We start from the raw sequence: 14,506 nt of genomic DNA, 5'->3' as shown, positions 1-14,506 counted from the left end.
CTAAAGTTAAAATGTATGGACACTTTAAATTCCAATTGCTTGAAGTAAGTAAATTATCAGAGGTACAGTAAAGTAAAAAAAGAAGTATCTTAATTACAATATGTGGTTCTTATTTTGGGAGCATTCAAAAGAATTAAATTTGATAGCTATTAAGGAGTGACAAGAAGGAAACCAGACTTTGTAATCTGAAGTTCCAGTGGGCACTTTAATTCATATTTGAAGCAGCTGTTGAGACTAAAGTTGTAATTATTTGTCATCTTGTTTGCACATAATCCATCTCATCTGTCCTCACCTCTGAGGATCAACAGTTATCTTTATTAGGTTATTAGCACCAACTGTAAAAGAAATGTAACATCTTTTCATAAACTGTATCATTGCATTATTATAGAAAGACTGTATGTGGGTGTGTTTATTTTATTCTCATACATACTGCAGTTCTACAAGCTCCATTTGAATTTCCATTCTCATAGTAGCTTCATTAAGTCAAGATTGTGTAAATACCCATGCTTCCATCATAAGATCTTAAACCAGGACAGGGAATTAATTCTGGGAATTGAAGTCTACAAGTCTTAAAGTTGCCAAGGTTGGACACCCCTGTCTTCAACTCTCTCATGGTTATCCATGGTAGAAAGGGTAATTTCAAAATCTGTAAAATGGCAGGCATTGTGTTATGAAGTCCTGCCCCTTTTGTTTTGTGCTTGCAATGATAGTATCCCTATAAAAGCAATGGGCCTCCTATCATAATGTCACACCTGGTAACTCACACATTGTAAAGTGGAGGCTGTTGGTGTCTTGCTTGTACAGCTTTTAAAGGTAGAGGAATTGATTCTTGGAAACGAGAACAAAGTTGACAATTAACAATATAATACCCATACAAGAGAGCCAGCTTCATGTAGTTACTAAAAGCACTGGAGTAGAAACCAGGAGAATGTGACTTCTAATGTTGTCTTAGGCACAAAGCCACCTGGGTAACCTTGGGCCAGACACTCTCTCTCAGCCCTACGAAGAAAGCAATGGCAACCACTTCTGAAAATGTTGCCAAAAAAACTGCATGGACTTCTCCAGGCAATTACCAGAAGTTAAGACTGACTAGAAGGCAGTGGGGAAGAAAATGGCACATTGAAATATAGGCTTTTTCATGACCAATTTTATACTGAAGAGTTTGAACCGCAAATCATTAGGGATTCCCCCAAATTTGGCTACCATTGAGGTATATAGAGTTTTCCTTAAACAATTAAAAAATTGCTTTCAGTGATGAGATTCAAAAAATTTTACTACCGGTTCTGTGGGCGTGGCTTGATGTGGCTTGGTGGGCATGGTAGGGGAAGGATATTGTAAAATCTCCATTTCCTCCCCACTCCAGGGGAAGGTTACTGCAAAATCCCCATTCCCTCCCAATCAGCTGGGACTCAGGAGGCAGAGAATAGATGTGGGTGGGGACAGTTGGAGGTGGTATTTACCGGTTCTCTGAACTACTCAAAATTTCCACTACTAGTTATCTAGAACTGGTTAGAACTTGATGAATATCACCTCTGGTTGCCTTGTTGTTTTTCTGGGGACCACCCTCCCTCCCTCCCTCCCTTCCTTCCTTCCTTCCTTCCTTCCTTCCTTCCTTCCTTCCTTCCTTCCTTCCTTCCTTCTTTCCTTCCTGTAGGAAATGTGTGGGATCAAGGCACCTCTGTATTTAGAAGCTGTGTAGAAGAGAGACCTTTGATATGAACACATAAGAAGAACTTGTTTCTTCTAAATGGTTCTGGAAAGATATTGGAACTTCTTTGTTTCTCATCTGCCTACCCCAAGAGAGATGCAGATCTTCAGCAGATGAGGCTTCTCTTGGCAGGCACACAATTTCAGTTTCAGTTTCAGTTTAATAAAATTTATATGCCGCCCACTCCCATTGGGACTGTGGGCGGCTCACAAGCAAAATAAAAACATTTTAAAAAGTTAAGAAAAGATACAATTATTAAAACTGATACACCATCCATTCAGTCTAAGTGGGGCTGGATATTAATCAACAGCCCCAGGCCTGCCGGAACAGCCAGATCTTGGTCGCTTTACGGAAGGCCGGGAGAGTGGTAAGGGTCCGGATCTCAATGGGTAGATCGTTCCACAGGGCCGGTGCAGCTACAGAGAAGGCCCTCTCTCACGGGTTTGCCAGCCAGCATTGACCGGTCGACGGCACCCGGAGGAGGCCCAACCTGTGCGATCTTATTGGTCGTTGGGAGGTGAATGGTAGGAGGCGGTCTCTCAGGTAGCCAGGTCCTATACCATGTAGGGCTTTAAAAGTAATGACTAGTACCTTGAAGCACGTCCGGAGACCAATGGGGAGCCAGTGCAGCTCGCAGAGGATAGGTGTAACATGGGTGTATCTAGGTACACCCATTATCGCTCACGCGGCTGCATTCTGGACCAACTGTAGTCTTCGAACACTCTTCAGGGGCAGCCCCATGTAGAACGTGTTACAGTAATCCAGTCTTCAGGTGACAAGGGCATGAGTGACTGTTTGAAGTGCCTCCCTGTCCAGGTAGGGCTGCAACTGGTGCACCAGGTGAACCTGGGCAAAGGCCCCCCTGGTCACAGCTGACAGATGGTGTTCTAATGTCAGCTGTAGATCCAGGGGGACACCCAAATTGTGGGCCCTCTCCGAGGGGTGTATAATTTCACCCCCCAGGCTAAGAGGTGGAATGTCTGGACTATCCTTGGGAGGCAGCATCAATAGCCACTCGGTCTTATCTGGATTGAGTGCAAGCTTGTTCGCTCCCATCCAGACCCTGACAGCCTCCAGGCACTGGGACATCACATCAACTGCTTCACTGAGTTGGCACGGGGCGGACAGATACAATTGAGTATCGTCCGCATATTGATGATATTTGATCCCGTGCCGGCGTATGATCTCACCCAGCGGCTTCATGTAGATATTAAATAGGAGGGGGGACAGGACCGAACCCTGCAGCACCCCATATTTGAGGGGCCTAGGGGTCGATCTCTTTCCCCCAACCAACACCGACTGTGATCTGTCCGAGAGGTAGGAGGAGAACCACCTTAAGATGGTGCCTCCCACTCCCACCTCCCGTAACCGTCGCAGAAGGATACCATGGTTGATGGTATCGAAGGCCGCTGAGAGGTCAAGAAGCACTAGGATAGAGGAATGTTCTCTATCCCTGGCTTGCCAGAGATATCAATCAGCGCGACCAAGGAGTTTCGGTGCCATAACCAGGCCTGAAACCCGACTGAAAGGGATCCAGATAATCTGTTTCATCCATGGTCCGTCGGAATTGAAAGGCCACCACCTTCTCAACAATCTTCCCTACAAATGGGAGGTTGGAGACTGGGCGATAGTTGTTCAAGATGGCTGGATCCAGAGAAGGTTTCTTAAGGAGGGGTCTCACCACCGCATCCTTTAGAGGGTGCGAGAAGGATCCCTCCCGATGAGAGGTGTTAACAATCCTCTGGAGCCAGCCACGTATCACCTCCCTGTGGTCGAGACCAGCCAGGAGGTACACGGGTCCAGTAAACAGGTGGAGGCACTCACCGCTCCCATGGCCTTGCCCACTTCCTCAGGAGCGACAAGTTGAAACTCGCTCCACAAAATCCGATCAAGACCTTCCCCCGGCGTCTCGGCTGGTACCGTCCCAAGTGGAGTCCAGGTCCGTCCAAATCCGAGTGATTTTATCCGACAGAAACTGAACAAATTCCTCAGCTCTACCCTGTAAAGGCTCGTCCGTATCCCTCCCTTTCAAGAGGGAGCGGGCTATCCCTAACAGGGCGGCTGGGCGCGATTCTGCAGATGCAATAAGAGAGGAAAAATGTGCACATTTTGCCACCTATATCACCACTAGATAAGTCCTAATAAAGGCTCTTAATTGTGTTCGGTTGGATTCAGAGTTACTAGCCCTCCAGCATCTCTCTAGGCGTCTCTTTTGGCGCTTCATCTCCCGGAGTTCCTCAGTAAACCAAGGAGCCCTCCTGGATCCACTGCTGCGGAGGGCCTGTAAAGGCGCAATCCGGTTTAGAGCCTCCGCCGCCGCTATATTACAAGCAGCAACCAAGGACTCCCCCGGACTGTGGGCCAGAGAGTCAGGTATCTCCCCAAGTGCCGTCTGAAATCCCATAGGGTCCATCAGGCGCCTGGGGCGGAACCACCTAATCGGTTCCACCACCCTACAGTGGGGGATTGGTTTCCGAAAGTCGAGCCTCAATAGGAAGTGATCTGACCATGACAAGGGCAGGATCTTAATGCCCTTCAAATCTAGATCACATCTCCACTGCTCTGAGAGGAACACGAGGTCGAGCGTGTGACCCGCTGTATGAGTCGGACCTTGAATTACCTGGGTCAAGTCCATGGCTGTCATGGAAGCCATGAACTCCTGTGCTCCATCAGAGCGTTTACCGAGCGACGGCAGGTTGAAATCCCCCAGCACTATAAGTCTGGGGAACTCAACCGCCAGCTCGGCTTCTGACTCAAGGAGCACAGGCAGGGCTGTTGTAATGCAGTTGGGAGGTAGGTACGTTAGAAACAAACCCACTTGACCCCCAAGGTCCAACTTCACCAGAAGGGACTCACACCCGACAGTCTCCGGAGCAGGGATCCTACAAGGAACTAGTGACTCTCGGATGATGACTGCCACTCCCCCACCCCTTCCTGGTGTCGCAACTAGTGGAGCACCTGAAACCCTTCTGGGCACATTTCAGTGAGGGGGCTCCTCCCTCATGGCCCAGCCAGGTTTCAGTAATACATGCCAGGTCTGCCCCCTCATCTAATATTAGGTTCCGGATGAGGGGAGCTTTGTGAACCACAGACGTGGCATTTAGCAGCAGCAGCCTGAGACCAGGGCCCTGACAACTCTCGCCATCTGGTCCTGGAGTGGAGCTAACAGGGCCGGAAGAGGGGATCGCTGTAACGTAGCGAACCCTCCTTCCCTGGTAATGGCTATCCCTATAACTCCCATCAAACCTGCCTCTCCCAACTATGACCGGGATGCACCGGCCCATCCCCGCACCCGTAGGCCCCACTTCCCCTCCCGTAGCCTCCATTCTCCCCGGCAGGCTGTTCATACCACACATTCTGGGATGAGACACTGTTAAAAGGACAAGAGTCAAGAGAGACAAAGGGCAGGAGAACACACAACAGTCCTATTCCCTGGTGATTGTGCAAAGCCAGCATGCATGGAAAATTAGACACCCTCATAATTGGTTAATACAAAGTTAATGCTCTATAAGCAGTTGCAGCTGAGACTAATCAGAATGTAAATAGAATTAATTTGCTGGAGAGAATTTACGGAAAGCGGGCTGAATGAACAATCCAGGATTTAGCTGCACCTCTTAACTAAGGAGCTCAGAACTAGAGTTCTCCTTATGTGTATTATAGATGGTAAGACTGAAGTTTGGGGGGGGGATTCACCAAGAAAGATCAGTCAAGGTAACAAGCTCTTCATGGAAGGTTCAAACCTATGATGAACAGGACAGAAACTAGAAGGAGCCTTTTTCTATGAGCCACATTTTTCACCCTCCTTCCTTCTGCTTTGAGTAGGCACAATACTGTTCTTGAGAAGTGGTCAACTTTTTGGACTGTCCCAGGGGCATATGATAGAATACTTTATGCCACCAGACTTGAAATTTTGGACCTGGACAACCTTGAACTATGCTGCCTACAGTCTGACCTAAGCTTAGTACACAAAATTGTCTGCTACAACGTCCTACCTGTCAATGACTACTTCAGCTTCAACCTCAATAATACTTGGGCAAACAATAGATACAAACTTAAAGTAAACTACTCCAAACTCAATTGCAGAAAATATGACTCCAGCAACAGAGTGGTCAACGCCTGGAATGCACTACCTGACTCTCTGGTTTCTTCCCCAAACCCCCAAAACTTTAACATCAGACTGTCTACCGTGGACCTCACCCCATTCCTAAGTGGCCATGCATAAGCGCATTAGCGTGCCTACCACCCCTATCCTACTGTCCCCATTTATTCATACTCATTTCTTATGTATATACATATACCTGCTTATACTTAGATGTTTATATGTTATATTCATACTTATACTTGTTTTCTCATACATGCTTGACAAATCAAATAAATAGGCAAACAAATAAACAAATAAATAAATAAATAAATACATAAATAAAAAAAATAAAATGATCACCATTAATGACCTTTCCAGCCAGCTTCTGAGAAACAAAGTTAACATTAAGCCAGATTTGTTTAGCACAGGATTCACTTAGCAAGTGCTTAACATAGTTGCTTTAACAAACTATGGCAAAAAGGTCATAAAAGGACCCAATTCAGTTAACAACTGCCTTGCCTAGCAACAGAAATGTTGGACTCACTTATGGTCATAAGTTGTGGACTACGTATAACTTCATCTGTTCATAACCATCCTTCCCTATTTTACGCTGTTTCTAAAATATATGTTCAGTTCACTTTATTTGTATGCCGCCCTTTTCCCTGGGGGGACTCAGGGCGGCTCACAGTTCAAAAGGGGTGGGGGAAGGACAAACAATTTACAACATAAAAGCATTACATCATTTAAGAACTCAACAGTCATACAATTCGAGTAGGGGTTAAAATCTTTAACCCCAGGCCGGCCGGGATAGCCAGATTTTAAGTGCGTCGCGGAAGGTCTGGAGGGTGGTGAGGGTCCGGATCTCCACGGGGAGTTCATTCCAGAGGGTCGGAGCAGCCACCGAGAAGGCTCTCCTCCGAGTAGTTGCCAGTCTACACTGGCTGGCTGATGGAATTCGGAGGAGGCCTAATCTATGTGATCTTATCGGTCTAGTGGAGGTGATTGGCAGTAGGCGGTCTCTCAAGTACCCAGATCCAATACCATGAAGGGCTTTGTAGGTGACAACTAGCACCTTGAAGCGCATCCGGAGATCAACAGGCAGCCAGTGCAGCTCGCGGAGGATAGGTGTTACGTGGGTGAATCGAGGTGCACCCACGATCGCTCGTGCGGCTGCATTCTGGACCAGCTGAAGTCGCCGAATACTCTTCAAGGGCAGCCCCATGTAGAGCACATTGCAGTACTCCAGCCTAGAGGTCACAAGGGCACGAGTGACTGTTGTGAGGGCCTCCCGGTTCAGGTAGGGACGCAACTGGTGCACCAGGCGAACCTGGGCAAATGCCCCCCTGGTTAAAGCTGACAAATGGTGTTCAAAAGTCAGCTGAGGGTCCAGGAGGACTCCCAAGTTGCGAACCCTATCTGAGGGGCGTACAATTTGACCCCCCAGCCTCAGAGATGGAACACTTGGCCAATTCGTGGGAGGGAAGCACAACAGCCACTCGGTCTTTTCTGGATTGAGCACAAGCTTGTTAACCCCCATCCAGTCTCTAACAGCCTCAAGACCCTGGCTCATCACGTCCATCGCTTCATTGAGTTGGCACGGGGCGGACAAATACAACTGTGTATCGTCCGCATATTGATGGTATTTTATCCCGTGCCGTCGAATGATCTCACCCAGCGGTTTCATGTAGATGTTGAAAAGAAGGGGGGACAGGACCGAACCCTGCGGCACCCCATGTGTTAGGGGCCTAGGGGTCGATCTCTGCCATCCGACTAACACCGACTGCGACCTGTCCAAGAGGTAGGAGGAGAACCACTGTAAAACAGTGCCTCCCACCCCCACCTCCCGCAGTCGTCGCAGAAGGATACCATGGTCGATGGCATCGAAAGCCGCCGAGAGGTCAAGGAGCACCAGGATGGAGGCATGGCCTCCATCCCTGGCTCTCCAGAGGTCATCGGTCAATGCGACCAAAGCAGTTTCTGTGCTGTAGCCAGGTCTGAAGCCGGACTGGAATGGATCGAGATAACTGGCTTCCTCCAAGGATCGCTGGAGCTGAAAGGCCACCACCTTCTCAACAACCTTCCCCACAAAGGAGAGTTTGGAGACTGGACGATAGTTGTTTAAAATGGCTGGATCCAAGGATGGTTTCTTCAGGAGGGGTCTCACTACCGCCACCTTTAAAGCGGGGGGAAAGACCCCCTCCCGAAGGGAGGCGGTAACAACCGCCTGTATCCAGCCTCGTGTCACCTCTCTGCTGTTTACAACCAGCCAGGAGGGGCATGGGTCCAGCACACATGTGGAGGCGCCAACAGCTCTCATCGCCTTGTCCACGTCCTCAGGGGTAACAGCTTGAAAATCAATCCAGCGATGGCTTACCAGATTATCCCTTAGTGCCTCGGCTGGTTCTGCAGGATTGGAGTCCAGGTCCGCCCGGAGCCGAGCAACCTTGTCCGCGAGGAATTGGACGTAATCCTCAGCCCTGCCCTGCAGCGGATCGCCCGTGTCCCTCCTATTTAGGAGGGAACGGGTTATCCTAAATAGGGCGGCTGGGCGTGACTCAGCGGACGCAATCAGAGAGGCAATACGTGATCTCTTAGACGTCCTGATTGCTCGAATGTATTCTCTGATGCAGGTTGTTAAAAGTGCTCGGCTCGATTCAGATTTACTGGACCTCCAATTGTGCTCTAGGCGTCTCTTCCGGCACTTCATCTCCCGGAGTTCCTCAGTGAACCAAGGAGCCCTCCGGGATCCACTGCCTTGGAGCGGCCGTAGAGGCGCAATCCGGTTAAGGGACTCCGTCGCTGCCGAGTTCCAGGCAGCAACCAGAGTCTCCACCGGACTGCGGGCGAGAGTATCAGGAATAACCCCAAGCTCCGTCTGGAACCCCAAAAGGTCCATAAGTCGCCTGGGGTGGAACCACCTGGTCGGTTCCTCCTCCCTACAGTGGGGGTTTGGTCTCCGAAAGTCAAGCCTCAATAGGTAGTGGTCCGACCATGACAGGGGCAAGATCTCGCTACCCCTCAGACCAAGATCACAATTCCACTGCTCCGAGAGAAATACGAGGTCAAGCGTGTGACCCGCTGAGTGGGTTGGTCCCCGGATTACTTGGGTCAAGCCCATGGTTGTCATGGAAGCCATGAACTCCTGCGCTCCATCAGAGTGTTCACCGAGCGAAGGCAAGTTGAAATCCCCCAGAACCATAAGTCTGGGGAACTCAACTGCCAGCTCGGCTATTGACTCGAGGAGCGAGGGGAGGGCTGCTGCAATGCAGTTGGGAGGCAGGTACGTTAGCAGCACATCCACTTGACCCTTGAGGTCCAACTTCACCAGCAGGGACTCACACCCGACAAGCTCCGGAGCAGGGATCCTACGAGGTGCTAGAGACTCTCGGATAACAATGGCCACACCCCCACCCCTTCCCTGGGCCCTCGGCTGCTGGAGCACATGAAAGCCCTCTGGGCACATCTCTACGAGGGGGACTCCTCCCTCCGGGCCCAGCCAGGTTTCAGTAATACATGCCAGGTCTGCCCTCTCGTCTAAAATTAAGTCCCGAACGAGAGGAGCCTTATGAACTACAGACCTGGCATTTAGCGACAGCAGCCTGAGACCCCTGATTACTCGCGCCATCTGGCTGTGGAGTGGGACTCATAGGGCCGGAAGGAGGGATCTCTGTAACGTAGCAAGCCCTCCTTCCCAGGTAATGGCCAGCCCTAAAGTCCCCGCCATATCTGCCCCTCCCTGTTAAGACCGTAATGCTCCGGCCCACTCCCGTGTCCGTAGTTCCACCAACCACCCCTATGGCTCCCGCATTCCTCGACAGGTCCTCCGAATCAAACACACTCATTCGTTCACCCAAGCAGTCCCCACGTAGTAATTAAAACACAGAAAATACAACAATAATAGGATAATAAAAGTGGGATCATTCACTCAATCACATGCATATCCCATACACTCACCATACAAGAATAATTGCGCAAGTATTAAAAGATGTAAAAAGTGTGCAAGTTCAGGTAAAGTCTGTGGATGGGTTCATATAAAGTCCAGTCCGGTGGATTCACAGAGATATAAAGAGGGAGAAAGATTTTATCTTCCCTCTTCTTGCGTAATAGATGGTAAAAGTGGTGTAAGTAGTCTTGGGATAGGAGCACCAAAAGGGCTAAGACGGAGTCTCTTAACTGCAACGGGCGGCAATGATTGTACCAACCAGGACTAGATCGTAGGTCCGGTGTCCAGTAGCTGTAAGTAAGGAATCATATGGTGAAGTCCCGTATAAGTAAGAGCAAACCGAGGGCCAGGGAGAAAAAGAGAGGCCGTGCTGTAGAAAAGGCCTTGGGGGTAGGTTAAGGGGTTGTGGTAGTGGCTGTAAGGCCGACTGCCAGGTCTTATACCGCCCCATATTAGACCAATTACCCCACTATAAGTCGGTCAACAGAGTCTAAGGAGATACCAGGAAACAGGGCCAAAGATGTCAAAAACGCCAAAACACCCAGTAATAAATCCACCAGAGTAGAGAGGGAGGGGGGGTGCCTAGGGAGACTACAGCAGCCAGGAGAAAACCAGCTGCCTTGCCTCACCCAGCCTCGTTCGAATCACCCACCTCCTTTGATAACAGTAGTCCTCCGGAGACAATAAACACCAGGGTCCTCTCAATCAGCAGAGGAAATAGGGCCAAAGCTAGGACGATAAAAGATCGTAAAAACGCTGGTCCGAGGCTGTTTGTATGGTTTATGGTTTATGGTTTATTATTTATAGGCCGCCCTTTTCCCTGAGGGGACTCAGAGCGGCTTACAATTTATGGGGAGGGGAATACAAGACAGTAAGACATAAAACAATACATAAGTAAAAGTAGAACACAACATTCATTCATCATTCGGGTGGGGACGGATTACAATCTTTATCCCCAGGCCTGACGGGATAGCCAGGTCTTAAGGGCTGTGCGGAAGGTCTGGACGGTGGTGAGGGTATGAATCTGCACGGGGAGATCGTTCCAAAGGGTCGGAGCTACTACTGAAAAGGCTCTCCTCCGCATAGTTGCCAGTCGACACTGACTGGCGGATGGAATTCGGAGGAGGCTTAATCTGTGTGATCTAATAGGTTGTAAGGAGGTAATTGGCAGGAGGCGGTCTCTCAAGTACTCAGATCCACTACCATGGAGGGCTTTATGGGTGGTAAGTAGCACCTTGAAGCGCACCCGGAGATCAACAGGTAGCCAGCGCAGCTCGTGGAGGATAGGTGTTATGTGGGCGAACCGTGGTGCACCCACAATCATTTGCGCGGCCGCATTCTGGACTAGCTGAAGTCGCCGGATGCTCTTCAAGGGCAGCCCCATGTAGAGCACGTTGCAGTATTCCAGCCTAGAGGTCACAAGGGCCCAAGTGACTGTTGTGAGAGCCTCCCGGTTCAGGTAGGGTCGCAACTGGCGCACCAGGCGAACCTGGGCAAATGCCCCCCTGGTCACAGCCGACAGATGGTGGTCAAAGGTCAGCTGTGGGTCCAGGAGGACTCCCAAGTTGCGAACCCTGTCTGAGGGGTGTAAAATTTGGCCCCCCAGCCTGAGTGATGGAACACTAGCCAAATTATTGGGAGGGAAAAACAACAGCCACTCAGTCTTATCCGGGTTGAGTACCAGTTTGTTAGCCCTCATCCAGTCCCTAACGGCTTCGAGACCCTGGCTCATCACGTCCACCGTGAGTTGGCACGGGGCGGACAGATACAACTGGGTATCGTCCGCGTATTGGTGGTATCTTATCCCGTGCCTCCGAATGATCTCGCCCAGCGGTTTCATGTAGATGTTAAATAGTAGGGGGGATAAGACCGAACCCTGCGGCACCCCATATGTTAGGGGCCTAGGGGTCGATCTCTGCCCCCCAACCAACACCGACTGCGACCTGTCCGAGAGGTAGGAGGAGAACCACTGCAAAACAGTGCCTCCCACCCCCACCTCCCGCAGTCGTCGCAGAAGGATACCATGGTCGATGGTATCGAAAGCCGCCGAGAGGTCAAGGAGAACCAGGATGGATGCATGGCCTCCATCCCTGGCTCTCCAGAGATCATCGGTCAATGCGACCAAAGCAGTTTCTGTGCTGTAACCAGGTCCGAAGCCGGACTGGAAAGGGTCAAGGTAACTAGCTTCCTCCAAGGACTGTTGAAGCTGGAAGGCCACCACCTTCTCAACAACCTTCCCAACAAAGGGGAGGTTGGAGACTGGACGGTAATTGTTGAGAACGGCTGGATCCAAAGATGGCTTCTTCAGGAGGGGTCTCACCACCGCCGCTTTAAGTGCAGAGGGGAAGTGCCCCTCCCGAAGGGAGGCGGTAACGACCGCCTGGATCCAGCCTCGTGTCACCTCACTGCTGTTGGCAACCAGCCAGGAGGGACACGGGTCCAGTACACAAGTGGAGGCACTCACAGCTCTCATGGCCTTGTCCACATCCCCAGGGGCAACATCCTGAAACTCAACCCAGGGATGGTCTGCCAATTTATCCTCTTGTGCCTCGGCTGGATCTGCAAAGGTGGAGTCCAAATCCGACCGAAACCGAGCAACTTTGTCCGCTAAGAACTGGACATAATCCTCAGCCCTACCCTCCAAGGGGTCCCCCGTATCCCTCCTATTTAGGAGGGAGCGGGTTATCCTAAACAGGGCGGCTGGGCGGGACTCAGCGGACGCAACCAAGGTGGCAATATACGATCTTTTTGCTGTCCTCAGTGCCCTGATGTACTCCTTGGCAAGTTGTTAAGAGTGCTCGGTTCGATTCGGATTTATCGGACCTCCATAGGTGCTCTAGGTGTCTCCTCCGGTGCTTCCTCTCCGGAGCTCCTCGGTAAACCAAGGAGGCCTCCGGGATCCGCCAACCCGGAGGGGCCGTAGTGGCGCAATCCAGTCAAGGGACTCCGATGCTGCCGAGTGCCAGGCAGCAACCAGAGTCTCCACCGGACTGTGGGCGAGAGTATCAGGAATAACCCCAAGCTCCGTCTGGAACCTCAAAGGGTCCATAAGTCACCTGGGGCGGAACCACCTGGTCGGTTCCTCCTCCCTACAGTGGGGGTTTGGCCTCCGAAAGTCAAGCCTCAGTAGGCAGTGGTCTGACCACGACAGGAGTATGATCTCATTACCCCTCAGACCAAGATCATAACTCCACTGCTCCGAGAGGAATACGAGGTCGAGCGTGTGACCCACTGAGTGAGTTGGGCCCCGAATTACCTGGGTCAAGCCCATGGCTGTCATGGAAGCCATGAACTCCTGCGCCCCATCAGAGTGTTCACCGAGCGAAGGCAGATTGAAATCCCCCAGGACCATAAGCCTGGGGAACTCAATTGCTAGCTCGGCTACCGACTCGAGGAGCGAGGGGAGGGCTGCTGCAACGCTGTTGGGAGGCAGGTACGTTAGCAGCAAACCCACTTGACCCTTGAGGTCCAACTTCACCAGTAGGGACTCACACCCGACAAGCTCCGGAGCAGGTATCCTACGAGATTGTAAATGCCTAAAACGCCTAAGGCTTAAAACGCCGAAGCGAAGACTTTAGTGAAGCGCCGCCATTTCCGTCAGCCTAAACGAGCTGCAAAGCACACTCCAGGCTGCCGCATGGGAGAAGTACGTTTGGGAGCGTCGACCCTCTGAGAGATTGATTATTCAGGTCCCCTGGATCTCGCTCCGTTGCAGGGACCCTGTTTTGTAGGGCTCCGATCCGAAACGCCGGTTTATTTTAGCGTTTTTCTGCTCCACCGGACAGAGCAGAGGGAACCAGCGGCCATCCTGCCTCGCACCAGCAGCTGTTCCATACCTGAACCATACCTGTTCCAGTGTGTCTGTAATCACTATATAGAAGAGAGAGAGAGAAAGCTTCCAAGGCATACTAATTTATTCTTTTCTTTCTTACAGAAGTGAAATATCCTTTCTGGAAAAAACTTTATTTCTGGTTCTGTGGAATTTCTGTCAACCCCAAATCCCCTTTAACCAGAGAAGAGGAAGCAGCCGCTCAGAAGAAGCTCACCAACATCAAGGAAGAGCCACTGTGGAAAGCTGTTTGTAATAGCAATGCTGTTATTCTTTTAGCTATCAATATCTTTTTATGGGTTACTTCGGATGAACTGAGTAAGCTCCTAAAAAACTCAGAAGATTAGGTTTAGTTTAAAAGAACAACCCAAGTGCTAGATAATAACAATGAACATACTTTGAAGAAACGAGTTATAAATTGTTGTTGAGACCAGTAAATGGACCACCAGAAATGATTTGCAATCCAAGGCCTGGCTTACTTTTGTTTGGTCTTTGACCTAATTTGAAAAGATTGAAAACAAACTATTCAGACGTGTAGAAAAAGTAATCTCTCCTTTTCATGTCACTCCTTGTAGTTTTAACTTTTAGTTTTCAAATGACAGAAATTCTCAGGGAAGTAAGAAACAGACTTGACTTACCTCAAAGGGTTTTTGTAAAACAAGATAAACTTCAATAAATACCAAAGGTGTTCTTACAGAGAGTTCTTGTCATTGTATAATACTTCGTTCTAAATCCTTTTGGCATGAATAAGCTTCTCCTTAAGAAATAAAGCTTCTCCTTTAAGAAATAAAGGGGAGTATAAAGGCAATATTACATGAATTGCCTTGGAGCCACAAAAGCTCACATGAAAAATTCTCAAAAAGAACTACAGTAGTGCAGTTGAAAGAATGCGTAGTGGCATATTTTCCAGTCTAGCATTAACTCCAGCAGATATGATGAAATTGC

At 49.8% G+C, this 14,506-nt stretch overlaps 1 protein-coding gene across 1 annotated transcript in view; it reads left to right on the top strand.

The window, feature by feature from the left end:
• SLC5A9 (solute carrier family 5 member 9) overlaps positions 1–14,261 on the top strand; it is a 64,485-nt gene extending 50,224 nt beyond the window's left edge. Inside the window, 1 exon segment of the mRNA XM_032218843.1 lies at positions 13,667–14,261. Coding sequence (XP_032074734.1) covers positions 13,667–13,908 — 242 coding nt within the window. The 3' untranslated portion in view covers positions 13,909–14,261.
• Positions 14,262–14,506: the final 245 nt, after the last annotated feature.

The sequence above is a fragment of the Thamnophis elegans genome, chromosome 5, assembly GCF_009769535.1.
Source record: "Thamnophis elegans isolate rThaEle1 chromosome 5, rThaEle1.pri, whole genome shotgun sequence".
NCBI classification, from domain to species: Eukaryota; Metazoa; Chordata; class Lepidosauria; order Squamata; family Colubridae; genus Thamnophis; species Thamnophis elegans.
This window is presented reverse-complemented; position numbering and strand designations above follow the sequence as displayed.